The 27,294-nt window shown below is 34.1% G+C and overlaps 2 protein-coding genes across 5 annotated transcripts in view; both read right to left on the bottom strand.

The window, feature by feature from the left end:
* The window catches only part of LOC131947811 (uncharacterized), a 32,914-nt gene extending 26,362 nt beyond the window's left edge, over positions 1-6,552 (bottom strand). Inside the window, exon 1 of one of the 2 annotated variants that reach the window (XM_059309146.1) lies at positions 6,470-6,552. The gene's annotated coding sequence lies outside the window, so the exon portion shown is untranslated. Of the gene's footprint in view, positions 1-6,447 lie in introns of both variants that reach the window. The other variant, XM_059309144.1, reaches the window with a different exon arrangement.
* A 4,731-nt stretch (positions 6,553-11,283) lies between these two features.
* The window catches only part of LOC131947771 (uncharacterized), an 18,921-nt gene continuing 2,910 nt past the window's right edge, over positions 11,284-27,294 (bottom strand). For all 3 annotated transcript variants that reach the window (XM_059309069.1, XM_059309070.1, XM_059309071.1), the window contains exons 3-24: positions 27,022-27,294; positions 25,605-25,670; positions 24,721-25,275; positions 23,930-24,186; positions 23,500-23,589; positions 22,790-22,950; positions 21,473-21,650; positions 21,119-21,228; positions 20,764-20,827; positions 20,049-20,146; positions 18,509-18,635; positions 17,617-17,719; positions 17,219-17,297; positions 16,932-17,062; positions 16,711-16,820; positions 16,042-16,191; positions 15,415-15,604; positions 15,073-15,257; positions 14,690-14,917; positions 13,754-13,868; positions 13,442-13,553; positions 11,284-12,195 (exon numbers count right to left, since the gene is read on the bottom strand). The exon at positions 27,022-27,294 is cut by the window's right edge and continues 288 nt beyond it. In XM_059309069.1, the coding sequence (XP_059165052.1) occupies positions 12,153-12,195; positions 13,442-13,553; positions 13,754-13,868; positions 14,690-14,917; positions 15,073-15,257; positions 15,415-15,604; positions 16,042-16,191; positions 16,711-16,820; positions 16,932-17,062; positions 17,219-17,297; positions 17,617-17,719; positions 18,509-18,635; positions 20,049-20,146; positions 20,764-20,827; positions 21,119-21,228; positions 21,473-21,650; positions 22,790-22,950; positions 23,500-23,589; positions 23,930-24,186; positions 24,721-25,275; positions 25,605-25,670; positions 27,022-27,294 (3,425 nt within the window). In that variant the 3' untranslated portion in view covers positions 11,284-12,152. The remainder of the gene's footprint in view (positions 12,196-13,441; positions 13,554-13,753; positions 13,869-14,689; positions 14,918-15,072; positions 15,258-15,414; positions 15,605-16,041; positions 16,192-16,710; positions 16,821-16,931; positions 17,063-17,218; positions 17,298-17,616; positions 17,720-18,508; positions 18,636-20,048; positions 20,147-20,763; positions 20,828-21,118; positions 21,229-21,472; positions 21,651-22,789; positions 22,951-23,499; positions 23,590-23,929; positions 24,187-24,720; positions 25,276-25,604; positions 25,671-27,021) is intronic.

Consider the following 27,294-nt stretch of genomic DNA (forward strand, 5'->3'; position numbering starts at 1 on the left):
CTCAAAGAATTTCCTGCAAACGGAACTACTGTTTGTTGTTTTCATTCAGGCACGTAGTTGAACCAACAGGTGACTAGGTTCTTTAATATCCTTACTCTATGTCCCGGTGGGGTAGGGAGGAGGTGCGAGGGGGTGGGGCTGGTAACTTCCTAGAGTGCGCGAGAGTTAATTTGTGCAGGATATTTATAAAAGCAATTAGCGTGACGTCATGAAAAAAAAATTTCCCCGAGTAAAACGTAGAAATGGCAGCAGATTTAAATGAGTGTGGGCTGTTCAAGAGAGTTGGATCTCTGGGGGCGCCAGATCTCTGGGGGCGCCAAATTTTACCAGACAAGACAGCTGGGGCCGCATGTTAAGATAAACTCCCTCGCCGATTGTGACGCTGCATTGAGAAACTAGCTAATTAAGCTAAATCACCGGCTCTAATTACCACATGCACAGCAATAGTTTATCGTTATGCGGAAAGTTTAAATTGTTTAGAATTTGTTTACTTCTCAGGTGAAGATAAATATATATATCTGGTAAATCACATTGAAAATATTTATGCTACTTCGAATTTTCAACAAACTATGCTTTTTAAAATTGTGTTTTACTAGACACCTAAACTTAGCCCAATATCTTTAGTTGGTGTATTCGCCTGAAAGATGACAAAGATAGAAAGTAAAAGATTTTAAGAATAAAAGTCATTAAAATCCTACTAATATGTAGAGCGCAAGATGTCTGTTGCTTTCGTTTGTTAACTTCTAAAGTAGTCGTTTCACATATGGGACGTGTATAAATATAATTAAATGGGATGTGGGCCCTGAAAGGTTATTAAACGAACTAAAATTATACTCTGCTGGTTGCAAGTTATTTGATAAAACCATCTTAAAACTGTGTACTATTACAACAAAAAAAAATAATTAAAAAAAAACCACGAGAAAGTACGTGCTTATGTGTGTGCGTGTGTGTATGTGCGTGTGTGTGTGTGTGTGTGTGTGGCAGTCGTGACGATCATTGCAAGAGGCAGCTTTGACTTTTTAATTACATCACAGCGGGGATAGATAAGAACAGGAGGTCTTGTTTAGACGTACCACACAATATCTACACTAGACGTACCACACAATATCTACACTAGACGTCCCACACAATATCTACACTAGACGTACCACACAATATCCACACTAGACGTACCACACAATATCTACACTAGACGTACCACACAATATCTATACTAGACATACCACACAATATCTACACTAGACGTACCACACAATATCCACACTAGACGTACCACACAATATCCACACTAGACGTACCACACAATATCTACACTAGACGTACCACACAATATCTACACTAGACGTACCACACAATATCTAGACTAGACATACCACACAATATCTACACTAGACGTACCACACAATATCTAGACTAGACATACCACACAATATCTACACTAGACGTACCACACAATATCCACACTAGACGTACCACACAATATCTACACTAGACGTACCACACAATATCTACACTAGACGTACCACACAGTATCTACACTAGACGTACTACACAATATCCACACTAGACGTACCACACAATATCTACACTAGACGTACCACACAATATCTAGACTAGACATACCACACAATATCTACACTAGACGTACCACACAATATCCACACTAGACGTACCACACAATATCTACACTAGACGTACCACACAATATCTAGACTAGAAGTACCACACAATATCTACACTAGACGTACCACACAATATCTACACTAGACGTACCACACAATATCTACACTAGACGTACCACACAATAACTACACTAGACGTACCACACAATATCTACACTAGACGTACCACACAATATCCACACTAGACGTACCACACAATATCTATACTAGACATACCACACAATATCTACACTAGACGTACCACACAATATCCACACTAGACGTACCACACAATATCCACACTAGACGTACCACACAATATCTACACTAGACGTACCACACAGTATCTACACTAGACGTACCACACAATATCTAGACTAGACATACCACACAATATCTACACTAGACGTACCACACAATATCTAGACTAGACGTACCACACAATATCTACACTAGACGTACCACACAATATCTAGACTAGACATACCACACAATATCTACACTAGACGTACCACACAATATCTACACTAGACGTACCACACAATATCTACACTAGACGTACCACACAATATCTACACTAGACTTACCACACAATATCTACACTAGACGTACCACACAATATCTACACTAGACGTACCACACAATATCTAGACTAGACATACCACACAATATCTACACTAGACGTACCACACAATATCCACACTAGACGTACCACACAATATCTAGACTAGACATACCACACAATATCTACACTAGACGTACCACACAGTATCTACACTAGAAGTACCACACAATATCTACACTAGACGTACCACACAATATCAACACTAGACATACCACACAATATCTACACTAGACGTACCACACAATATCTACACTAGACGTACCACACAATATCTAGACTAGACATACCACACAATATCTACACTAGACGTACCACACAATATCCACACTAGACGTACCACACAATATCTACACTAGACGTACCACACAATATCTACACTAGACGTACCACACAATATCTACACTAGACAACCACACAATATCTAAACTAGACGTACCACACAATATCTACACTAGACGTACCACACAATATCTACACTAGACGTACCACACAATATCTACACTAGACGTACCACACAATATCTACACTAGACGTACCTCACAATATCTAGACTAGACGTACCACACAATATCTACACTAGACGTACCACACAATATCTAGACTAAACATACCACACAATATCTACACTAGACTTACCACACAATATCTACACTAGACTTACCACAAAATATCTACACTAGACGTACCACACAATATCTACACTAGACATACCACACAATATCTACACTAGACTTACCACACACTATCTACACTAGGCCAACAGCACAAGCATATATTACACAAAGATTTATAGAGCGAACCTGTCCTTATATTATGCCTAATTGCCAAACCTTTTTTTTTCGAAATCGTGGTTAATGTAGAGATAGTGTTTGTGTAGTGAATTTAGGGAATGCATGTGTTAGGCTTAAATTTAGATTGCATTATTTACAACACAATTTAGTTAAACACACTGTAAACATGTAATTCTTTGTAATATTAGAAGTATTCTAATATAATTTTTTGTTGTTGTTAATCCGCTAATATAATGTGTATCAATATTGTTAACGATTAATCTGCAAAAGAAATGGAAAAAACCCTTTTAAAATGACATAAATGAAAAAGAAAACATTAATTTGAAACAATGATTTTCTTGCGAAGTAATTGAAATTAGCATATTTATTTTTTTATCACACTAACTAAAACCAAAAATATCACAATTACTTTGAAAGGGAGGGGGGGGGGGGTCTTAAAGTTACTAAAAATGAAATGGTTTAAGCTAAGATATAAACCAACACAATAAGTATGGGAAATATGTAAAAATGGAGATAAAATATCGTTTAAAAAAAAATTTCAAGCATAAATCAATTTTATTTTCCAGGGAAAACATCAGTTTTTTGTAAACTGTACCTGAACACCATGATTTGTGTGGTAGTTTACAAAACCATTTAACACTAGCTCGTCCGAATGTTACACAATCAATCCCGTGTTTTTCCTGTAAAGCCAGTCAGCATTTACCCTATCGTTTTACTAGCTCGAGACAGGTAAACGGGTAAAAAAAAATGGTATTTATAGCTGAGCAGGTTAAAAACTAGGAAGTTAAAACGTAGAAGAAGTTGGCGTAAACGAAAGAAAAAAAAAGGTTTACTCCTGGTAATGAGTAGAGAATTGGGAGCCGATAGAATCATGAGATTTTGGATGGTTGGTTCTGATGTGGATAAAATGGATGGTGATGGAGATTGGTGGGAGCGAGGTGGTTAAAGTTTAATAGCGTGCAAGTAATTAGATTTTTTTTTCAAGACAGTAAAACTGCTTTTACTTGAAGACGTATAGTTTAAAAATGTATATCCGTTTCATAAACAAAGTGATGTTTATGAGATAGATGGCGTTATGTTACAAAGTAAATTGTTGAAGATTTTAAAGGAAGCAATTGTTATATTCAATTACAGTTGGAACTGACACTTGACCGAATTAATGTGAAATTCGACCAAAGTAAGAATATATTATTTGACCAAAGTAAGAATGTGATATTAGTGAAAAGTTAGAAAGAGAAATTTGGGCGAAGCTTGAACGTGTTTCTTGATAAAAGTAGGAATGTCGATCTAAATAAAATAGGCAAGTTATTTTTAAACAAAGTAAGAATCTGATGTAAGGAAAAGAAAAGTTATTTCTAAACAAAGTAGGAATCTGATGTAAAGAAAGACAAACGGCATCACAAAATACAATTTTGTCCTGCATATTTTCCCACAGTGTTCAATAGAATCTTCGAGCACAGACTGTCGTTAAAAAATGTTATCTAATAGTGGCTGCTGCTCTGGTATTTATTGTCTGAATTAATAATTCGTAATTCCTTTCATTTAAGCAATTGGCAGTAGAAAACGCGTTAATTACCTCATATAACATAATTAACTCATATAACATAATTAGCTCACATAAAAAGTACCTGATATTAAGCTAACCTAGTTTAGTATATCCATAAAAACTGTGGTCTCATTACACAGATTATTTGGATGGGATCAAGTCTAGCTAACAGATTTTATATATCATACATTGAAAGACATTTTAACAATACGTACAACAAAAATGTAAAATGTTGATATCTGAGGTACAACATTATTTTTATTATTGAATTATTCAGAGCCACTTTCTCGCATACAGTGCATGAACGATAAACACAATTTTATTCTTACAAGACGATTCAATGTATCTATCTATCGTTGCTACATTAGCAAACTTAATAAAGGGAACAATTTAAACGGTTTGTAGTTTTGGAAATAAAACTTCATGAGGTATTTCAAATGGGAAAATATTTGTCAGTAATTAGGGGAAACCAATCTCGTTAGATGAACTTCTAAATTCCACCGTTGTACGGGAATATATATATATATATATATATATATATATATATATATATATATATATATATATATATATATATATGTGTGTGTGTGTGTGTGTGTGCATGTATATAAAAGATAAGAGGATGCATGTAGAGAATCCCCTATGTAGAGAAGTAAAAAAGATTCTCCAATAAAATCAGGTCAGGTCACATGTGGGGGAGGGTGGGGGGTATTTATCCAGGTATGTTGTTAATATTTAAAGCTGTGTAGCTTAAACTGTAAATCTCTAGAAACCACAGAGACAGAGTTGAGCGTGATGGAGTGATGTAGATTGAATTCGGCACAAGATATGCGTTGTGTCATGTCCTGCACTGATTACAATTTTTTTTAGTTCCACAAACTTTTCTATTATCTTGTTGTATGACTCAATATTTCTGGTTGGTTAATTTAAAGTGTGAGGGTAGTTGTGGTTAGGGATGAGGGTGGGGATGAGGGTGGGGATTGAGAATTGAGGTGAGGGTGGTGGTGATGGTGGGGATAAGGGTCGAGTTGAGGGTGGGGGTTGAGAATAGAGGTGAGGGTAGGGATAAGTGTGGGGGTTGAGAATAGAGGTGAGGATAGGGATAAGTGTGGGGGTTGAGAATTGGGGTGAGGATAGGGATAAGTGTGGGGGTTGAGAATTGGGGTGAGGGTAGGGATAAGTGTGGGGGTTAAAAATAGAGGTGAGGATAGGGATAAGTGTGAGGGTTGAGAATTGGGGTGAGGGTAGGGATACGTGTGGGGGTTGAGAATAGAGGTGAGGGTAGGGATAAGTGTGGGGGTTGAGAATTGGGGTGAGGGTAGGGGTGATGTATTGGTGAGGGTAGTGGTGATGGTGGGGGTAAGGGTAGGGATGAGTGTAATTGTGAGGGTAGGGGTGATAGTGGGGTAAGGGTCGGGATGAGGGTAGGGGTAAGGGCTAGGGGTTAGCTAGTGAGGGATGTTGTAGATGGGGGTAGGAGTAGAGTAGGAGTGAGGGTAAGAGTGAGGGTAGAGGGGAGGTCAAGAGCGAGGTAAGGGACGAGGTCAGGGGTGAGGGTAGGGTTAAGGATAGGGATTAGATTGTTAGGAAAATTATAGTTAGGGTAGGGAGTAGAGTATGAGTGAGGGTAAGAGTATGGGTAAGCGTTAGGGTAGTAGTCTAGGAGAGGTTAAGAATGAGGGTATGAGTATAAATAGTAGTTAGGGTTGGGGTTAGAGTAGTAATAAGGCCATGACCTCACAAACACATGCAAACAAACATTGTAAAATCAAACAACAAACTGTTTTTAAAGAAAAAAACAAACAAACATCATCCATTACTCACGGTTAAAGCTAGCAGTACTCACGCCTTAGTGTAACCCAGCACCACCCACACCACGACAACATCCACCCAGTACTCCAGCCGTTCCAGCAGTGAGTAACACCAACTCTAACAGCAGACGTCTGAATGCACGGCACAGACCAGCGCGTAAGGGCGTGGTGACACAAGCTCACCACCACAGGGCGAGATCACCAGCTCAAGTGGGGAGGGCCAGATCTAGCAGACGTCACATTTAACCAGTCTAATTGAGCCGCAATTATTAAGGGCGTGAAGGCATTATTAAGTCTATGAGTACATTTTTTTTAAACAAGTTACTGTAGGCTACTTAATACCGACACAGCCTGCTGTTACTATTAATAGCAAACATGTCTATTAATAACCTATATAAGATATCGAAAGGAAAGAAAATAATCTTCACTTTCGGGAATTCCCATTTTTTTTTATTGCTATGGGGTTTTCTTATTTACCCGCGAATCTCCGTGGATGCAAGACAATGCATACATTTACCAACGCCATTGAGCAGCTTGCCTTGTACATAGCCAACTTATGCTGTAAAACTATATGTAGTACAAATGCTAAAAATATCATTAGAAATAATTTTTGAACTGTGCAAGCACACACGAATAAAAATATGGAAACCCAAAAATATCATATGAAATAAGAGGTCAATGACATGTTCATAGTTGAAACGTGTAGTCGGGTGTGTGCACCATTATGATGTCTACTGCAATACTTGTATGTCATACATCGCTGCATATTTACTCCAAGTGTCAGCATTCAATGGCCACTTCACAGCAGCGTGCTTCAATAGGTTCAAGTACTCACGTTTTGAGTGTGTGCATTTTTTGTTATTTAACCAAAACATGTTTACTACAGGATTATTTAACCAGAACATGTTTACTACATGGTTCTTTAACCAGTGCATGTATACTACAGGACTATTTAACCAGTGCATGTTTACTACAGGATTATTTAACCAGTGCATGTTTACTACAGGATTATTTAACCAGTGCATGTTTACTACAGGATTATTTAACCAGTGCATGTTTACTACAGGATTATTTAACCAGTGCATGTTTACTGCAGGATTATTTAACCAGTGCATGTTTACTACAGGATTATTTAACCAGTGCATGTTTACTACAGGATTATTTAACCAGTGCATGTTTACTACAGGATTATTTAACCAGTGCATGTTTACTACAAGACTATTTAACCAGTAAATGATTACCAAATTATTTTAACCAGTACTTAATCATTGCAGGATTATTTAACCAGTTTTTGCTGCTAAATGCAGGATTATTTAGCAACTACTTGCTCATTACAAGATTGTTTAGCCAGTACTTGCTCACGCTAGGATTATTTAACCAGTACTTGTAAACTGTAGGATTATGTAACCACTATTCGCGACGAACTGTGCGATTAATTAGCGGGCAATTTGTTTACTGAAAAATATTTAGAGGCTACAAGCTGTTTTGGAGCAAGTTGTTTCAGAACTGGATTAGAAAAAATCCTAATGGGGAGAGCACCAATACATCATTATCACTGTAACCCTCCCCCCCCACACCCCCCTGTAGATGAGGCTCGATAGCTGGGGGCAGCTAATCAAACAACTGCTTCCTTGTGGTTTGTTCTTGGTTAGACAAAGGCTATGGAAACAAACCCAAGAAGAAAAACAGGCTGAAATCGTAATCAACGGCCTAATGGCGTATATCAAGTTGACGCGTAATAGCGTTGAAGGGAATTTCTCCCAGCACTAGAATTAAGAACGAAGAAGAAGACTGAACAACCATGTAACGCCAGACGAATAGTTCTCTCACTCATATCCACACTTACCCTCACCCCTAACTTACTCATAACCTCACTCCAACCCTCACTCCAACCCTTATTCCAACCTCACTCCAACCCTCATTCCAACCCTCACTCCTAACCTCACTCCAACCTCACTCCAACCCTCATTCCAACCCTCACTCCAACCCTTATTCCAACCTCATTCCAACCCTCACTCCAACCCTTATTCCAACCTCATTCCAACCCTCACTCCAACCCTTATTCCAACCTTATTCCAACCCTCACTCCAACCATTATTCCAACCTCACTCCAACCCTCACTCCAACCCTTATTCCAACCTCACTCCAACCCTCACTCCAACCCTCACTCCTAACCTATTTTTTCCCCTTACTACAACTGCTGGCATGGTCAACATACATCACCCTATCACGCTGAACTAAGTCCAGTTTCTTCCTGCAGTTTCTTATTCTAGCTTAACCTACCTGCTTCAGACATCAACAACATACCTGGAAAAGTACCCCCCCCCCCCAACTTCACATCCCCACCCCTTCCACTCCCACCTGTGTCCTGTTTTGATTTCCTGAATATTTCTACTTCTTAACCTCGTGAATTATCTCCCTTGCCTCTGGGCCAAACTTCATTCATCATTTGCCCCGTCTCGCCCCTTTCCTTCATTAAAACCATAAGTACAGTTTTGCGTCAGTCTTATCCTAAGATTGCGTCATGATAAAAAATACAGTTGCATGGGGTAAAATATCAGTGGGTTTTTTTATTTGCTGATTCGTTTCATGATATGTGTGGAAAAAAAAACAGGACAAGCTGAAGCAGACATCTTGGATGGTACGAGTAAAGTAAAAAAAAAGTTTGTTTATTTGGGGATCTGTATTAATGGCGGTAGAAAACAAAGTTAAACATACACAGTGTGGACGTTGTGAGTTTTAGACTGAATGTTTCTAATCGTATTAACCTATATTAATTAATCAGGTAAATTATGCAAATTGAGGTAAATTAAGAGATTTTTGGTGGAGCAAAGTCCGTGTCAGAATCAAAGAAAAAAAATAAGTTTGGCAAGGACACATTGAGTTAAAAAAATCTCTCTAGATACAAATCCAAGTTCTTTATAAGAATAAATTATAAACTGTGTTTAAAATACGAAAATATTCAAAACACAACGATGTCGTTACAACGATAAGCTACGGCTGCTGGTACTGTAAACATTTTTACAACACCGATGTAGCCCAATGCTACACGAATATTACAGTATCTAAACTACACATTACTGTTACTAAATGGATTTAAAGTACTACAACCATTAAATAAAATAGACAGCCTATAATAGATTTCCTAATATCTAGGCCTATGCAAAATATACTGATATTAAACTTCCTAGCTAATAGGCACATATAAAGCAACCTATAAATCTATAACTAGTCACTTAAGCTGAGCATATTATATCAACTCACTGTTATCTCATTAGATTTCTGATAACTACGGCTCCAAGGACGAGATCAAACTATTTCTGTTCCACAAAAACACATTGAAAAAAGAAACTATTTAATGCAATCCTGCTTAGAATATCATAGTGAATCAGTTTTAAAAACTTGTGTAACTGGACATCACACAGACATAGAATATCACAGGGAATTAATTTTAAAAAACTTGTGTAACTCAAAAACATACAGACACAGAATAATATAGGGAATTAATTTTGAAAAAATTGTTGTGAGACTCGATAACATACATAATAACATAGGGAATTTGTTGTAAAAACTTTTTGTATGACTGGAAAATACAAAGACACAGAATATCATAGGGAATTAATCTTTAAAAAACAACACATAGGCACAGGATATCATAAGGAATTAATTTTTAAAATCATGTTGTGTAACTCAACAACACACAAACACAGCCCATGGCTCTACCTCACATGAAAGAGGTCCAGGTACAGATTCTCACATCGATTCAAATTTAGCTTTAACAAAAAAAAATAGACTTACCTTTTGCTGATCCAGGTAAAAAACCGCAAACGTAGCGGATGATGTGCCTGAATGCGGACCGTTTGATTCCCGCAGGCACTCGATGCCAGTGGGATTCGATTACCTGCGCTTTTCAAATGTTACGGCGAGCGTAGGGCATGGAAGGTAGACGCCAAATCAGGGTGGACTGGGGGATGTGGCGGGGCGGAGTGAGGCGGTGTGTGTGTGTTTGTGTGTGTGGGGGGTGTATGTATGTGTGTGCGTGTGTGCGTGAGTGTGAGTGTATGGAGTATGGCGAACTGGTGTGGTGGATAAAGGTATGTTGATTTTATTATTGTAACATTTAAAGTTCCGGGTAACGTTCGATTGTGTTGGCTTCGATGTTTGTAACAGCTTAACCCCCAGGCAATGTAAGTTTTTATTTAGGGTTACTGCAGATATTATGTCACACGGCTGTATATTGGGTTAAATTAGGTTAAGTTACATTTACTCATGTAATACTTGGCTTACATTAGGTGCTATATTATTTATATTGGTGATATATTGGTGACATCAGGAGTTTTGTTGTGTTACGGTACTGGCTGGGTAACAAAAGGTGTTATGTTGGGTTTCTATCGGTGTATTGTTAAGTTGGTACTTGAAGTCTAACTCATTTTAATGATACATATAATCACACATCAGTTCACCAATTACGATAATAACTCTTCCATTATATACCACATCAATTAAAATCACACATCCATTTTGATCAAACAACTTTTCTTCTACCAACTGATCCAACACAAATCACGCTATTTCTTTAAGGTCAACTAACGACCATAGAGTAATTTTAAATGCTTTTACAAGAACGGTTGATTTACCTGATTTAAAGTATTAACGTCGGTCTAATAAAATACAAAATATTTATTAGCGATGTGAAAAGTTGGCAACATTTAAAGGAAGAACAAAAGTGATCAAAGGGAGGTAACATATGGGGGTAAGGTGAATAACCACTACAATACAATAAACCATTCTGGCGAATGCATTAATAGATCAGGATAAAAAACAAATAAAAAAACTGATGGAAGACGCCTTAATGTAAACAAAAACATTCGATTTATTTTACATGTGATTACATTACATTTGCATATCGAACATGATTAAAAAAAACTTGATAAAAGTGTAAACTACAGAACACACTAAGATTAAAAATGTACCCATATTGAAATATATATATATATATATATATATATATATATATATATATATATATATATATATTTCTTAATTTATATTTTTATATTTATAGAAGAATTAGACCCAAACACCGTACAAAAAGTGGGGAAAAAATTGTGTAAAAGCAAAACAAAATAGCCCTCTGTTTAAACTAAATACACTGTATTTTGTTTAGACGTGAGTTCCAAAATATGATACTCCATAAAAAAAAAACCTGATTAAAAATTCTTTCAAGTGGAATACAATAATTGTATTTAAAGTGGTTTTAAGGGCTTGATGAAGAGCTATTTTACAATTAATGTTCTCGTAATTGAGTTTGGTACACTTGTTTAAACTTATTCTTCTTCAAAGTAATCAAATTTAGCAGGCAAACAAAGAAAAACAGGTTTGAAAATGAGTTTTTGAATAAATATTTAAATTGTACACATGTAAGTAGATAAGTAAGTTCTATAAAAAGTAAATTGTACTCAGGTGGTATATAAAGTAAAAAAAAAATTAAAATTATTATAAGCTAAACAGCTTAAAGTGCAAGAGTATTAAAATAATTTAAAATAATTTGCCATTAGTGTATTGAAAGTTAAACGTACTCTAAGGATGATTTAGTGAAAACAATAAGTGTATAAAATATGTTAGGCTTAAAGTTACTATTAAACTTAAACTAATGTTATCTCTTCTTTTGATTCACTCAGTTCCACCTGTAGTCTTTTGAATTTATTGCTGTGCAGGTTAATTATTTAAAAGCTTGGCTTCTGGATAAATCTCAGCTCTTCTAAATTAGGAATATAAAAATAAATGAAATTATTCAGGGGTCATCCATAAATGACGTCACGCTTTTTTTGACGATTTTTACATCCCCCCCCCTCCCCTCCGTCACACGTCGTCACAAAAAGTCAGACCCCCCCCCCCTAAAATGACGTCACACCTCAACCTACAATCCCCCTCAAAATTGCAGTTGAATTTTTTTAAAACATCGATTTTTTTCCAAAATCTTGTCTAAACTATTACAATTTATTAAAACAGTTATCTAAAACGCGAAATAACGTCTAAAATTCGGTTTCTAACATTGCTTTTTTATAATGCAAAAATGTGACGTCGCAACATCTGAACCTCCCCCCCTCCCCCTCATCACACATCGTCACAAAATTACGGACCCCCCCTCCCCCCTACGAGTGTGACGTCATTTATGGATGACCCCTCAGCAAATTTAAACTTAAAAATTACTATTGTGAATTGAACGTTTTAAATTATTTCAAATCAAACAAACATTTTTAAAAACCCAGTAAAGGATTCCTCCTTAGCTGAAACAACGAATTATTATCTGAACTCCCACCCCATTTAATTAGCTGAATATCATCACAACCGCCATCTTTAGTAATAGTTAATCTAAAGACAATCGAATTCATTTTTAAACCACTTTTCTGAAGCACAACACGTTTGATACGTCAAAGTTGTTAATAACCATAGCAATAAGACATGTTGTGCAGTGACATTTACTTTCGGGAAACTAAATCAGTGTCGGAAGCGTTTTAATTAGATCTAACAATTGATTCCTATTAATATCAAACAGCTAAAACACCAGTGTTTTTGCTAAGGTGACTAGATGTTTGTATTGGTGACCGAAAAGACGAGCAACATAAAACTGCGCACAAAAAAAGTCCGCGAGGGCATTTTTGCTTCCTTAAATCGATCATTTATAGACATTAAAAATTGACTATATGTACCTTGTAGTATGATACAAATAATATTTCCTCTAAATAGAAAAAAAATAGTTTATTAGCATTGTTAGTTTGTATTTGCGCAATTTTCTGTCTGCACAGTTTTTCGTTGAGCAGTTTTCCAATTGCGCTTTTTTTCTGGAAACATTTTATATTAAAAGAATGAACAAGTAATTTATAAACCCAAATATTTCTGAAAAAGTAAAAAATAAAATATGCCATTTTTTTTTTAATTGGAAAGCTTTAGATATATTTACTACATTAATGAATTGAAAATGTTAAGATCAGTTTAACCCGAACCTCATTTTTCTGTAGATAATCAAGACGAGCACTAGTGCCACAATCAAAAGCACACAGACAAAGCTGATAGCAATAATCGTCCCTTCAGACAAACCATCAACGCACTCAGAATCTACAACGATATATCAGTGTATTAGATACAGTAAATAACATTGCATCATATAACAGAGGTAATAATGAGACATTTTACGAGATTATTTAATTTAAATCAAGCATTAAAGAATCGGTTTAAATAGTTGATATATAATCAATGTATGTGAATATGTGTTGATCTTATACGATAAAATATGTGAAATGTAGCAATAAAATTACCAGTCCGTCTGGTCCATGTAGTGTTGCTACTGTCCAGGTGACAGATGTTGCAAGAATCCACAGAGTCCTCCTGGTAGTCTAAATAGCACTGGCCTTCTATCACGCAGGCATTTGTCTGATGACAGACATTGTTTGGTAAAATAGTAAAACCATTTAGATTTGAATGTTTTCAACTTAATGTGGAGACTTTATTGTGTTTAGATTAGGTGGAGGAAAATTTAGTTTAACAAAATCATTATAATATTCCCGGCATAAGAAAGGATAGTGGGGACAGCATTACAGCTTGGTGAACTCATAGGCATCCTTCGGACTGTCGTACCCTGAATCCGAACTCGAGAATTTCGGCTTATTAGTCGGTCGCTCTACCACCATGCCACGGCATCCTATCTCTAATATGTTTATCCCGACGGCTTATTCCGACGCCCGGGCGAACAATGAAGTTTGCGACCCCCCCCCCCCCCCCCCGACTCTCCCAAAAAATGTATATATATAGTTATTCGCTTTGGCGAGAATCCCCCCCCCCCCCTCATTAGGAAACATAAAGACTGTCCTTTAGAAGTTTTTGAATTGATGTCACACAATTCATGTAGGAACCAGGTAAATAAGCCTGTAGTAGTCTATTTTCTTCACTTCGACTGTGAATAATATAGTTAGGTATCTTAAAATAATCTACTGCTCTGGTTTAACTAACACATTAAATTGGTGGCGGTCAGAGCTCAACATGGTCTGATGTTGTGTACAAAATAAAAGTATGTGCATAGCCACATGTTACATTACTTTCAAACAATACAGAAAGCACACATCATTTTGGGCCAGATACAATTTGTAAAGCGCAAAAAATTATCAGCCAGAATAGATCAGAGTTATTGATTTCAAATTACACGAGAAATTAGATTCCTTAAGCTTTTGTAATTTTTGACAGTTTATTTCACTTACTATCATGTGACAGTCAACATCAGTTTTGTTGTCATTGATGACACACGTCTGACAGCTGGAGTTGTGGACAACATGAAGGTAAACATTTTCACTCTGATGGACGCCATCGTTTGTGACGGTGATGTAGGCGCTGCGTCGTGTAGGGAGTGTACATCCAACTTGGTACATGCTGATGTACTCTGCTCTCACTACAGCACTGCTCTCTGTTTTTCTTGCACGAGTGTCAACCTGTAGAGGATGAATTTTTTTTAATTTGGCATTTTTTTTAATTTTTACACGGAATATAGCATGTATTCTTAATAACAGTTTGAAAAAATCAATGCGTATAGATAATAATTTTTTTTAAAATCTTAAAGCTTGTAATAACAAAGTAATCTTCTTACTGATGCATAGTTAATATGACAGGAAAGATTATCTGAAGAAGTGAAGAAATCGCCATCTATCTTGACGGTTTCACAGAAAGATTCCTGGATATCACAAGCTTCATCCACTCCAAATACATGTGGCACGGTGCTGGGTCCAAACTGGCAACTTTCACCAAAGTAACCGTTGCTACATTTACAAAATGCTGGAAGAATAAAAATCAGCTATGTGCTAATTGAAGTTTTTAAACAACTAAAGAATTAACTGTCAATTTAAATTGTTTTCGTTAATAATCCTGCCATTGTTGAAAATTTTAAACTCATTTAAAAAAATTATATTGAAAAAAATGAAACCCATCTTACAGTTGAGACATTGTCCGTTGTCCCCACAGTCCCTGACACACAGCTGGGTGACAATGGCTTGAGGAAGTACAGGTTCACCAGGTGTGTCACCTTCACCTGTCCATGAACTTTGGTTTTGTTCAGCTCGTGTGATACACTCCTCTGCCAGGTTGCTTACATGTGACACAGCCCAATCAAACAGTCCTGTGCTCTGTTGTTTATGAAATTTTAATTGATAACATTTTTAAACTGCTAGAACTAACATGTGACACAGCCCAATCAAACAGGCCTGTGCTCTGTTGTTGATGAAATTTTAATTGATAACATTTTTAAACTGCTAGAACTAACATGTGACACAGCCCAATCAAACAGTCCTGTGCTCTGTTGTTGATGAAATTTTAATTGATAACATTTTTTAAATGCTAGAACTAACTTGTGACAGCCCAATAAATAGTACTCTGCTCTATACAAAGGATTTAATAAAACAGTCATGTGCTCTGTACACAATTTATTTTGAACAAATATTTTGCAAATATGTAAACGAATTGACATAAAAAAGCACATTTTTTTCTAATGAAAGAAAAAGCTTTTTTTTTTTACTTTTGTTTTGATGTATAAAAGAATAAATACATGTTTTCTTTTATTTACCACCAGATCATAAGCACAGTTGGTGATACTCTCCTTAACTCTGTCATCTGAAAGTTGATTTGTGCAGGCTTTGACTGTCCTACTATTCTTCAAGTAATCTGAACAGTTTCTTTTAGCTTCATCTAACGTGTAGCTTGTTATTCTTGTATTCTAAGGATGAACAGAATTTTAAAATTCATTGTTCAAATTAATGATAAATGAATCTTGATCTACTGAAATTTTTACTATATTTCAATTATTTTTATGTCTTAAAACACAGTAGTTTTACAAATATTATTAAAACTATAGATAAATATAAATAAATGATTTATCGAAAATTCCACATTCCAAATGATTAACTTCAAAATTAAAGAAAGTAAAATAATATATTTTATTTGAATTTTAAATTTTCCTGTCGATTTAAAGCAAGCTGAGTGATATTCGCGTTTTGACTGATGGAATATCAAATTATTTATTGTAAAATTGGGATGTTGTTAAAACTATTTTTAACGTTTTAAAAGCTAATAAAAAGAAACAGCCAAAAATCTAAAACAATATTTCAAACTACGAATTGGTTTTAAAATCTAATAGCTTTTATTTGAACATGAATTTAGCAGGTTTTTTTTTTTATCCTCCAACTACCGAAAAGAGGAAGGGACACACATGTAGAAATGTTTAAAATCAACCAACCAAAACGTCAAATAAGTTGGCCTGTCTCTTCTTTCTACTAACTGACTCTGTGCTACATGATGTTTGTGATTTCTTTGACTGCAGTACAAGGGCAGCTGTTATGTCATTAGCTAAATATATGAACAAAAAATATAAAATCGCATCAGAACGACTAGCCACTGTACACCTATTATTTTAACTATATTGTAGTTTTATGCGAAACCACTTAAAATATTTGTTACCATCTGATGGGCACCTGGACACATCCATGCCAGGTTTACAGACTGGACTTAAGCCCTGTGTGCAGCTACTGTACGTTGATGGTTTTCGAGCTGGTTGTGGTGGCACGCCACAATAGATTGTGTCGTTGGCTCTGTTGATGTTAAGTCCTCGTGTTGGTTTGTTTGGTAGGGTTTTGTTTAATCAGTTTAATTTAGAAGATTTTAAATTTGAATGGTTATTATATTTTCAAGTTTAAAAAATTAGTTTTAAAATATGCCTGTAGTAGTCTTTTCTCATTTGTACCAACCTCCATTTGCTGTTAAATATATCAACATCAATGTTGTCCAAATCGTCGTCTTTCTTACCGTTGAAGTTACCACACAGTCCTATAAGTTGACAATATAAGAGAGAATTTTTTGAAACGGATTTGCTAGAAAGTTATGTTAGAAACGGATTTGGACCGTGTTTGGATTAGAAAATATAACAAAGTATATAACAAAAGATCTGGTCTATGCTACGATTATATTTAAATTGTATGTAAATTTTAATATTTAAATTATTCAACTCATGATGAATTGAAATTACAAAATTTTAACATATATGAATATTATTACGCCGTAATGTATATTGAAAATAAAATCACAATAAGGGAGATAGAATCATATATTTCATTCTGGCTATAGAATTTAAAAAAAATTGCATCACCTTCTGTTTCCTTAAAGTCAGATGGTGATGCTGTAATAAAGATGTTCATGAAGGTAAACTGGCTGGGCATCACAGCAACAACTGTTCCTGTTGGTAGAAGTACCTGAAACATAAACGGTACAAATTTTTTTTTCAAAATTTCACAAAGAGTAACACTACTACTTTTGTTTATATAGCCTATTGTTACAAAAGGTTGTATGCAGAGGCGTCGCGAGGCGGGAGCAGGGGTAATTTTGTGACGGTGTGTTATGATGGGGTATGGGGGGGGGGGGTTAGATGGTGCGACGTCATGCTTTTGCATTATAAAAAAGCAATATTAGAAAACGAATTTTAGACGTTATTTCGCGTTTTAGATAAATTGTAATAGGAATTGATCAAAATACTCTATGTTGACTGAGTTTTGACAAGATTTTGGAAAAATATCGATGTTTTAAGAAAAATTCAACTGCAATTTGCAGTTGTAGGTTCAGGTGTGACGTCATTTTAGGGGGGGGTCTGGCTTTTTGTGATGACGTGTGACGGAGGGGAGGGGGAAGGTAAAAATCGTCAAAAAAAGTGTGACGTCATTTATGGATGACCCCTAACTGATGAGGATTAAATTTCATTTTTACGGGTTGTTGGTAAAAATCGAAGCTTTCTGCAGCAGTAAAATATCAAAATTACATTTTTCACGACAGAACAGCAGCCCAAAAAAAGCCAGGAAAAATCAGTGTCAAATAATATAATAGCGAAACCATGCCAGAAAGTAATTTGGATTAAATTAAATTCACACCTAATATAATATATCCTAGCTATAGATATTAACAATGTAATATACCCTAACTATAGATACACACAATGTAATATATCCTAGCTATAGACATGAGCAATAACTACAAAGCTGATTTCCAACCTCATACTGTTGACCTCCAGCAAGCTGTTTTATCTTAGTGCCAGGTGTCAACTCGCCGTTGATGAAAATCTGGACATCAATAGCTGCCGCATCTGGTCGTTGCTTATTTTGTCTAGCGTCACAAGAACTAAATACACAATATTTTTACAAGCTTTTATTTAACTCACTACCTCTGTGCACTAAAAAGTAGAAAATAAATTATAGACTACTATTTACATAACTATAAAGAAAAGCGTTTGTCTCTTCATAAACATTAGTATAGGTATCCAATAGATACTAACGTGACCAACGCTTTTCTTTATAGTTATTTAAATAGTAGTCTATAATTTATTTTCTACTTTCTAGTGCATTACTTATAAAAGCTTGTTATTAAAACGTTTTTAATGGAAAAAAAATTTACAAGCTTTTATTTAATTCACTTCCTCGTCAGTCGTCAGTCTGTCTGTCTAGATCGAAACGCCGGAGCGAAATTGCAGGCACTTCTAATTGACATATACGGTTCGTAATTGGTACGTGGGTCAAGACATGAAGACAATGCATCATGACATTCAATTTGACTTGGAAGCCTAATTAATTTTTTTATGAATTAACTAAAATTTTGACCGAATTAGTAGGCAGTTCTATCCAACTACTCAACACGCGTCATCACGTTCAGCAATGGGTTTTAGTCATGTAATTCTATTGTAAATAAAAACATGAAAAGTACTAAAAAAAATTTCATAAAAAACGTTTTAATAACAAACTTTTATGTAATAATGCAATAAAAAGGAGAAAATAAATTCTACACTATTATTTAAATAACTATAAAGAAAAGCGTGGGTCTCTTCTCAAATATTAGTAAAGGTATCCAATAGATACTAAAGTGACCCACGCTTTTCTTTATAGTTATTTAAATAGTAGTCTATAATTTATTTTCTACTTTTTAGTGCATTATTACATACAAGCTTGTTATTAAAAGTTTTTTATGAAATTTTTAATAATATAACTTTGGTTCAGTATAAGTTTAAATGGTAAAGTTCTTAATCGTGAAAGGTTTACACGATTAATTAAGTGAAATATCACAGTAAATTAAAAAAAGAAAACACGAATATGCAAAAAAGAGATTTAACGTAAAGCGAGTAAATGAAATTCCGAATAAGTCAATAAACGAATACACGATTAAGCGAAGAAGATAATAAATGGATTATTGAATAAATGAAAATACAAACAAATAAATGCACTATCGAGCAAAAGAATGAAAAACAAACGAATCGAAAAACAGACGAAAAAACATACATACGAAGAAACGTACAAAAGAACAAGCGAATGGACGAAGAACCTCTAGATCACTGATTTAAATAAAACTACAGATAAAAGTATGCTTTATAGAATGAATCAATCGATACATAGAATCAATGAAATTATCATGAATGGATAAACGAATAAAAATAGGAACGGATAAATAAATGAATATACGAAGAAATGGTCGATTGAATGAATGAACGAATGATATTGCATGTACTGATTGTTATATCAGATCTTTGCTAATATACAAACTTACTTAAAGACGACGACGTCATCTCCTGACTGTACAGCAGTGATGCAGTTGCACGTGGCGGTCATGCGTGATGATGAACATGAGCGGTAATTTACCTGGACCTGTTGTTAATGAATACATTTTAAAACTTGGGAATAAATACATTTTAAAACTTTTGTGAGTAACTACATTTTAAAACTTTTGTGAATGTTTACATTTTAAAACTTTTTGCGAATAAATACATTTATAAACTTTTGTGAATGAATATATTTTAAAAGTTTTGGGAATAAATTATTTTATAACTTTTGCGAATAAATACATTTTAAAACTTTTGGGAATAAATACATTTTAAAGCATTAGTAAATGAATACATTTTAAAACTTTTGTGAATGAATACATTTTAAAACTTTTGGGAATAAATACATTTTATAGTTCACGTTTTGTTGATTAGTTGGATTTTATTTACAAACGTAAAATAAGAACGATAACTGTTCATAAATTTGTAATAATTTAAGCATTCATGTTTTTGTTGAAATTAATTAAGAAAACTTGCTTTTAAAATTTACTTAACACTAAATGATAAATTTTACAATTTAAAAAACAAATACACACATAAAACATGTAGGCTATTTGCCTTTTAAACATTTCATTGACGAATCTAAGTGTGTTCTTTATTAAGCTTGTTTTCAATACAATTTCTACGTTTTAATATACGAAGGATAGTATATAAAAATCTCACCTGATAAGGAAGAGTTTTGTGTTTGTAGAGAATGAAATCTCCTAAAATATGGTTGTCATAGTAGCTATGGAAATATGATTTATTTATCTTTGTATAAAAAGAATTATTCAAAAATATTATGAAAAAATAATTTCTGTTAAAAAAATTAAATTTACGAGTTATATATTCTCAATTAAAATAGTAATAAACCCACATTAATATGATATTTATATTTATTGTTATAATGTTAAAAAATAGTTAAAATAACTATGCTTTTATTATAATAGTTTAATACAATGATATGAAATATGTCGATAATTAAGGTATACAAATGCTAACTAGAATATGTTTTACATGTATAAAAAGAAGCAATTACTATTTATCAAATGTTGCAATGTGAGGGTCATTGACTGAGTGGCAAATAGTAGTTTTGTCCTTATCAACAACAGTGACTTGTATATCATCGCACTTCTCTTGGGTACTTTGCTGTATGAGTAGGTATTAACAAACGTTATACTAAAGTCATTATTGTGAAAAATAAAGATTTGTGCTCAAAATGTTTAACTTAGCGGTTTCATGAGCGACATACATCTTTACTATAGAAATACTTTTTATTTATTTTTCAATTTTTATGCATTTAAAAGCTTATTATTATACAAATATTTTTTTTTTCAGATTTTGTCAAACAGCAACATCGATAAAAGTATTAGACAAAATATTTATCTATTACCTGGCCATTAAATGTGAAGTAGGTCTGTATGGTTAAAAATCTGTCCCCATCTATGATTCTGTCTATTGTTGCCTTCACTGGAATGATGATTCCATCCTTCCAATTATCATAAGAAAATTTCAGTCCACAGCTTTTAGTTTCAAATACAACTTGAGGTATGATTTCAGTGTTAGAGCAACTGGAAAAAGGTTTGATTCCAATTGAATTTGATTTTATACAATAATAACATTAGGGCTAGAATGCATCTTCTTAAACGATCAAACTACGTATAGATCTAGTAATGGATGAAATTATATATATTAATCAGTTAACACAGCACTTAATTAAACATTGCATTGTAAAATATGCTAGGCCAGTAATAATTAATTGTTAAAATTGGGAGATACCATGATGGACTACGAAAATGTTCAGTAATGGGCTGATGCAAAATTATCAAAAATATATATTCTCAAACTTTCAACACAAATGTAATACAGTTTTAAACCATGAAGAATATTTTTTTTTAAATTCTCATTGCATTATTTGATGAGAGAACTGTCTACAATTAAATTTCCTCGATTTCCAATGACATACCGAGTTTATTAAAATATTCAAATACAATCGCGATTGATTACACCAAGTATTTGAATAGTTGATATGTGGGCTATTTTTTTTCTTTATGCCACAGAAATACAAACAATAGCTACGTCAAATAATTTGACAGCATAAGCGTAAAATATTCTGATCTGATATTATGAACTAAAGCAAATTCTCAAACAATTAGTTTTTTTCAGAACCACCTTCAATAAACTGTAATTTCTTTTCGGTGCAATTTTTTAAAATGAGACCATTATAGTATGTATTTAAAAAAAACAAGTTGTTAAATTTTATTTGATTTGTATTGTATTTAAACTCTTGTTTAAATATCGATCAAGAATGGCTTTTAGAGTTTTGGTATGTCTACTGTCTAAGTGTGTTTTATTTGCCTCTTTCTCTTATCCGCAATAAGGGACATACGCGAGATAATATTTTAATTTTTATAGTTTATCTCCTTTTGAACCAGCCCTGCTATATCAACCTAGGGACAGCTACTCTTGTAATATAATTATTTTATTTCTTATTTAAAAATTCAAGTGATCAAAGACACAAGTCGTGTTATTATTTGCTTAGGAAAACGTGTACATAGTTTTGAGATGATTAACTATGATCATGTTGTTCCATATTATAGCTTGCGTCATCCGCAATGTTTCCACTCTTTCGCTTACCATTTAAAATCAACCACTTAGATACATTTAAAATAGAAAGACCTGAGCTAAAAAATATTACTATCTCTCTTACTTGAGTTCATCACTGCCTGGAAGAATCTCTGTGACGACCTCCACATCACACGGACTTCCTGGTCTACCAGTACAGTAAAGTTCTGGTGGAGCAGTCAATTTAACGACCAGATTTACAGGACCTTGACCTTCAACTAATCTTAAGGTAGTTTGATGAGGACACTAGATGCAAATATTGAATGCATTTTTAAATGCCAAACCAGAGATTATAATAATACGTGTATAAAATATTTGTTACATAATTTAAGATCTCTCTTTATATATATATATATATATATATATATATATATATATATATATATATATATATATATATATATATATATATATATATATATATATATATATATATATAAGAGCAGATTAAATTCAATCTTGAAAATGAATTAGATTATACAACCTTTTCTTCTATGTTTAATATTTCTATACTTATTTATAGAAATATGTTGAAGATGTTAAACAACATAAATTCTTAGTTATAGAAAAATAGTTCATTTTAAAAAGTATGTATTAATTTATTGTCTTTATAATAATTTTATGTAGGCTATTTACTAAAAAAAACATTTTAAAACTATTTTAAAGTTAAACAATTGTTTTGTATCATTGACGTTCTTCATGTTTGTAATTCATCTTTGGTTTCATTTTGTATTAAATTCCTAGTAAAAAAATTGTATCTCAGAACTAATGTTTTTGTGTTAGAATGTAACGTACGATGGCTGTTGGAGTTATAACATTGCTGCTTTCTTCGTGACATTCCTTAGATCCGGGTACGAGATACTTCACGAAAACTGAACAGTAAACCTGCAGATATTACAAACAATCTTATTGTTTGATATTATTTTATGTCTGTTTGATAAAAACTTAAAAAATGTCCTTTATTTGCCGCAAGTTATTGGACATTTGAAGAGGAATTTATCTTTTAACAAAGACAGATCAGAATTGACATTGTGGTAAATACTATTCCGAACCGCGTTTACTTTCCCAAACTCAAGTCTCCATCAGTTTTCGTGGGAACTTGATGGAATCGAACTCAAAACGTTCGTGTTAGTAATCGTGCACTCTACCGCTCAGTCACGGCGTCCCCAAAATTTTAATGACGGAATAATTCAACTAGAACAACCGGCATAAGCACCACTCTTACCTTTTCATTGAACAAAGGTTTATTTATGTCACTAAAATAAATTTCTCCTTCCTTCGTGGATGAGTTGATCTGCTTGTTAAACTCCTCACCATCGACGTGCAAGGTGATCAGAGCGTTTACCCCATCAGGCATGTAATCTGACAAAGAGCAGACGAAGAATCCCCCCGATCTGGGGTCGGCGAATACTTGCAGTTCCACAGCTGCCGGCTCTGTTGGACAGTCACTTTTTTCGCTTCGTTTTTTGCTTATAGCAGTCACTTGTGAAAACACAAAAAATGCTTTCAATAATCAATATAAAATATTTAGACTAAATATGTGGATTAAATACCTATTATTAAAAATGTTCTTTATTTTTTAAAATTTATTTTCTACATTTTTAGTAGTTTTAATTTTTAAGATTGATATTAAATAGAAAGTCGATATTTAACCCTTAAAAAAGCAATTTATATTTTATATTTTGCATTCCTTTCTTTCTTAATAAAATCAAAACCAGGTGCGACAAAAAAATTGTAACAAAGTTGCAGCATTAAAAAAGGGGGACGGGGGGGGGGGGCGGTCAAAATTGAACAAGGTCTGCAATATTTGCAACAAAACAAAAAATAAACAGACATTGTGAACTATATGTACATTTTTATAAAATAAACGATACAGACCATAACGATACAAAGCTTTGTAAGTGCAAATGTAATCAATTATGGTTATTGACTGTTGGAGAGGGTCTAACTGTATTATCAAATAACACAAGATTAAAGTAAACCAATAAAATTAAGCTACATTTAAAATAAACTTACAAACTGCAGGGAAAACATTCTCCTTCAGATCTTCAAGTTGTATGAAATCATTGACAGTAAATCTATTTTGGTCAACTGGTTTGTTGGCGATAACATCCAACTGAGTGGTGTCCCTTAGACCAATGCCAACAACAAAGATGTGAATGCCCTGTGTTCTGGCCGCGTCAGATTCTGACTGAATGTTTTGGCTGTTGGAAACACCAGTTGTAAGTACTATGGCGATGTTATCAACATCTAAACGATCCCCATTTGATTCATTGAACATGGCTGTCCTCATTGTTCTAATGGCATCTGCTGTGTTGCTGTTGTCATTTGGTGGATAGGCTATGGCGTCTGTGTCATTGATGATGTCATCTTTAGTACTGTGTTTGTCAAGATGGAATTGGATATGACTGTTACTGCTTGTGACAACACCAATTCTAACATTTTCATTGTAAATATCGTCTTCGTAGATGAAATCTTTGATGAATTTTATCATCAGATCAAAGTTAGATTTGGACACACTGGAAGTTGCATCAAGTACAAACACTAGATCAAACCTGGTGTTCACACGTCCTGGTGAGAAAAAGATGAAGTATATTTATACTGCGTTGTGCAATGTCATTGTTTTCTTTATAAATAATTGTAGATAATCTAAACAAAATAGAGTTAATTTTGTCTTTCTGTGGACTTTAAAAATGTAAGCAACATAACAATTTTCAAGAAACTGAAAGGAGTCAAAGCTGAACATTACTGATTTGGGTTTAATATTATGGTTTAAACTCTTTACTTAATTAGCACAAATTCATCCAGAATAAACTCTTCAATTACTGATTACAAATTAGATTCAGATTAAACTCAACTTGCTGATCACAAATGTGATTCAGAATAAACTCTTCACTTACTAATGACAACTGGTTTAGGTGTTGTGGGTGTTGTTGGCGGATCTGTAAATGCCGCTAGAGACGAACCTGCCAGGGACAGTTAAATCAATAGTCTTTTACTTACGCTAGATCTAAAAGCTATGTTTTGTGATTCTATATAAAACTGTAGATAGATCTAATAGGTATGTTTTGTGATTGGATATAATGGTGTAGCTAGATTTGATAGCTACTAGACTACCCGTTATCCTTCAATAAATATGGGTTTTGAGGTCATCCATAAAGAGCGTCACGTTTATTTGTCGATTTTTATCTTTCCCATCCCCTCCCTACTGTCACACATCGTCACAAAAGCCAGACCCCACATTAAAACGATGTTACACCTAAGACAGCATGTTTTGTCTTTAAAAACACCGATTTCGTCTGAGCTTGGGTCTGACCAAAATATCCCTTCACAAACTGTTACATGTAAACTCTACTTCATCTGCCGTACTCTAATTCACCTCCCCCGTATCCCGTCAAGCTTCAGAAAACATATTTTTGTCATTTAAAACACCAATTTTGGCTGAGTAGGGTAGTGACCACACTATTCCTTCATATCCTGAGGTCACAAAAACAGGTGAACTGTACTTCACCTGCCCCGTGTCTCGCAAAGTGCCGAATGGCAACTTTATCATTCACATCTAATAAGAAGTCACACTTCAGCTAACATGTTTTTATCTTTTTAAAACATCGATTTCTTTCTACAATATTTTCTGAGCTCGAACCTCATTTGAATAATGAGGTAATAAATAATTAAACTAACGTCAAAAAAAAATTATGAATTTGATTTAATGGCGTGTGTTGTGATTTCCCACTGTGCAATACAAATTGAAACGCAAAAACTAAATAATTTAAATAAATTGAATAAAGAAACTCAGTAATTTTATGGATTTTTTTAAACTTGTTTTTTTTCTAATTAATTAATTTTGGTTTGGCCTATCGGTAGATCTAGACCCTACATACATTTATTATAGACTCAAATTTGAAGAACTGCCCCGCGTATCCTATTGAAAACTAATAATAATGTTGAAACCTAATAAAAATAGCAAACAGGCGTATCGTTAAAGCTATAGCCGACATAAAATGTAGCTATGCTTTAAACTTTTGAATGGGCAAGATGCTCTTCCATGAATGCCGCCATGCTCTCATATAACGGAACAAAGAAATAAATATACAACTTGTAAACATACGAGACTTTGAGTAGTATATAAATGTTTTGTGATTGGATATAATAATGTAGATAGATTCCTTAGCTATGTTTAGTGATTGGATGTTATGTCGCAGCACACTTTCTTTACGTATGTAACAAAATTTTAAAAATATTCATTTTAATACATAATTTATATTAAAAAAGACACTAATATATACAACATTGTACATTATGTTATACTTTACTTACAGATGACGGAAAAAAGTTTATGTCTGAGATTTTTTAGTTGTTTGTAATCTGTTACACCAAATCTGTAATCTTCCAGTGGTTTACTTGCCATGTTATCCAACTCATCAGTGACCCCGCCCCCAACTCCAATCGCATATATGGGGATACCCTGTGCTTTTGCAGCATCAGCCTCTGGGATTGTCCTTTCACTGTTTCTATTAGACTGACCATCTGTGATGACCACAGCAATGTTGGTGATATTGGGACGATCTCCGTGCTCAAGAGAGAACATCG

This window comes from Physella acuta, unplaced genomic scaffold, assembly GCF_028476545.2.
Source record: "Physella acuta isolate Inbredline_101_S28 unplaced genomic scaffold, ASM2847654v3 ptg000607l, whole genome shotgun sequence".
In the NCBI taxonomy this organism is placed as follows: Eukaryota; Metazoa; Mollusca; class Gastropoda; family Physidae; genus Physella; species Physella acuta.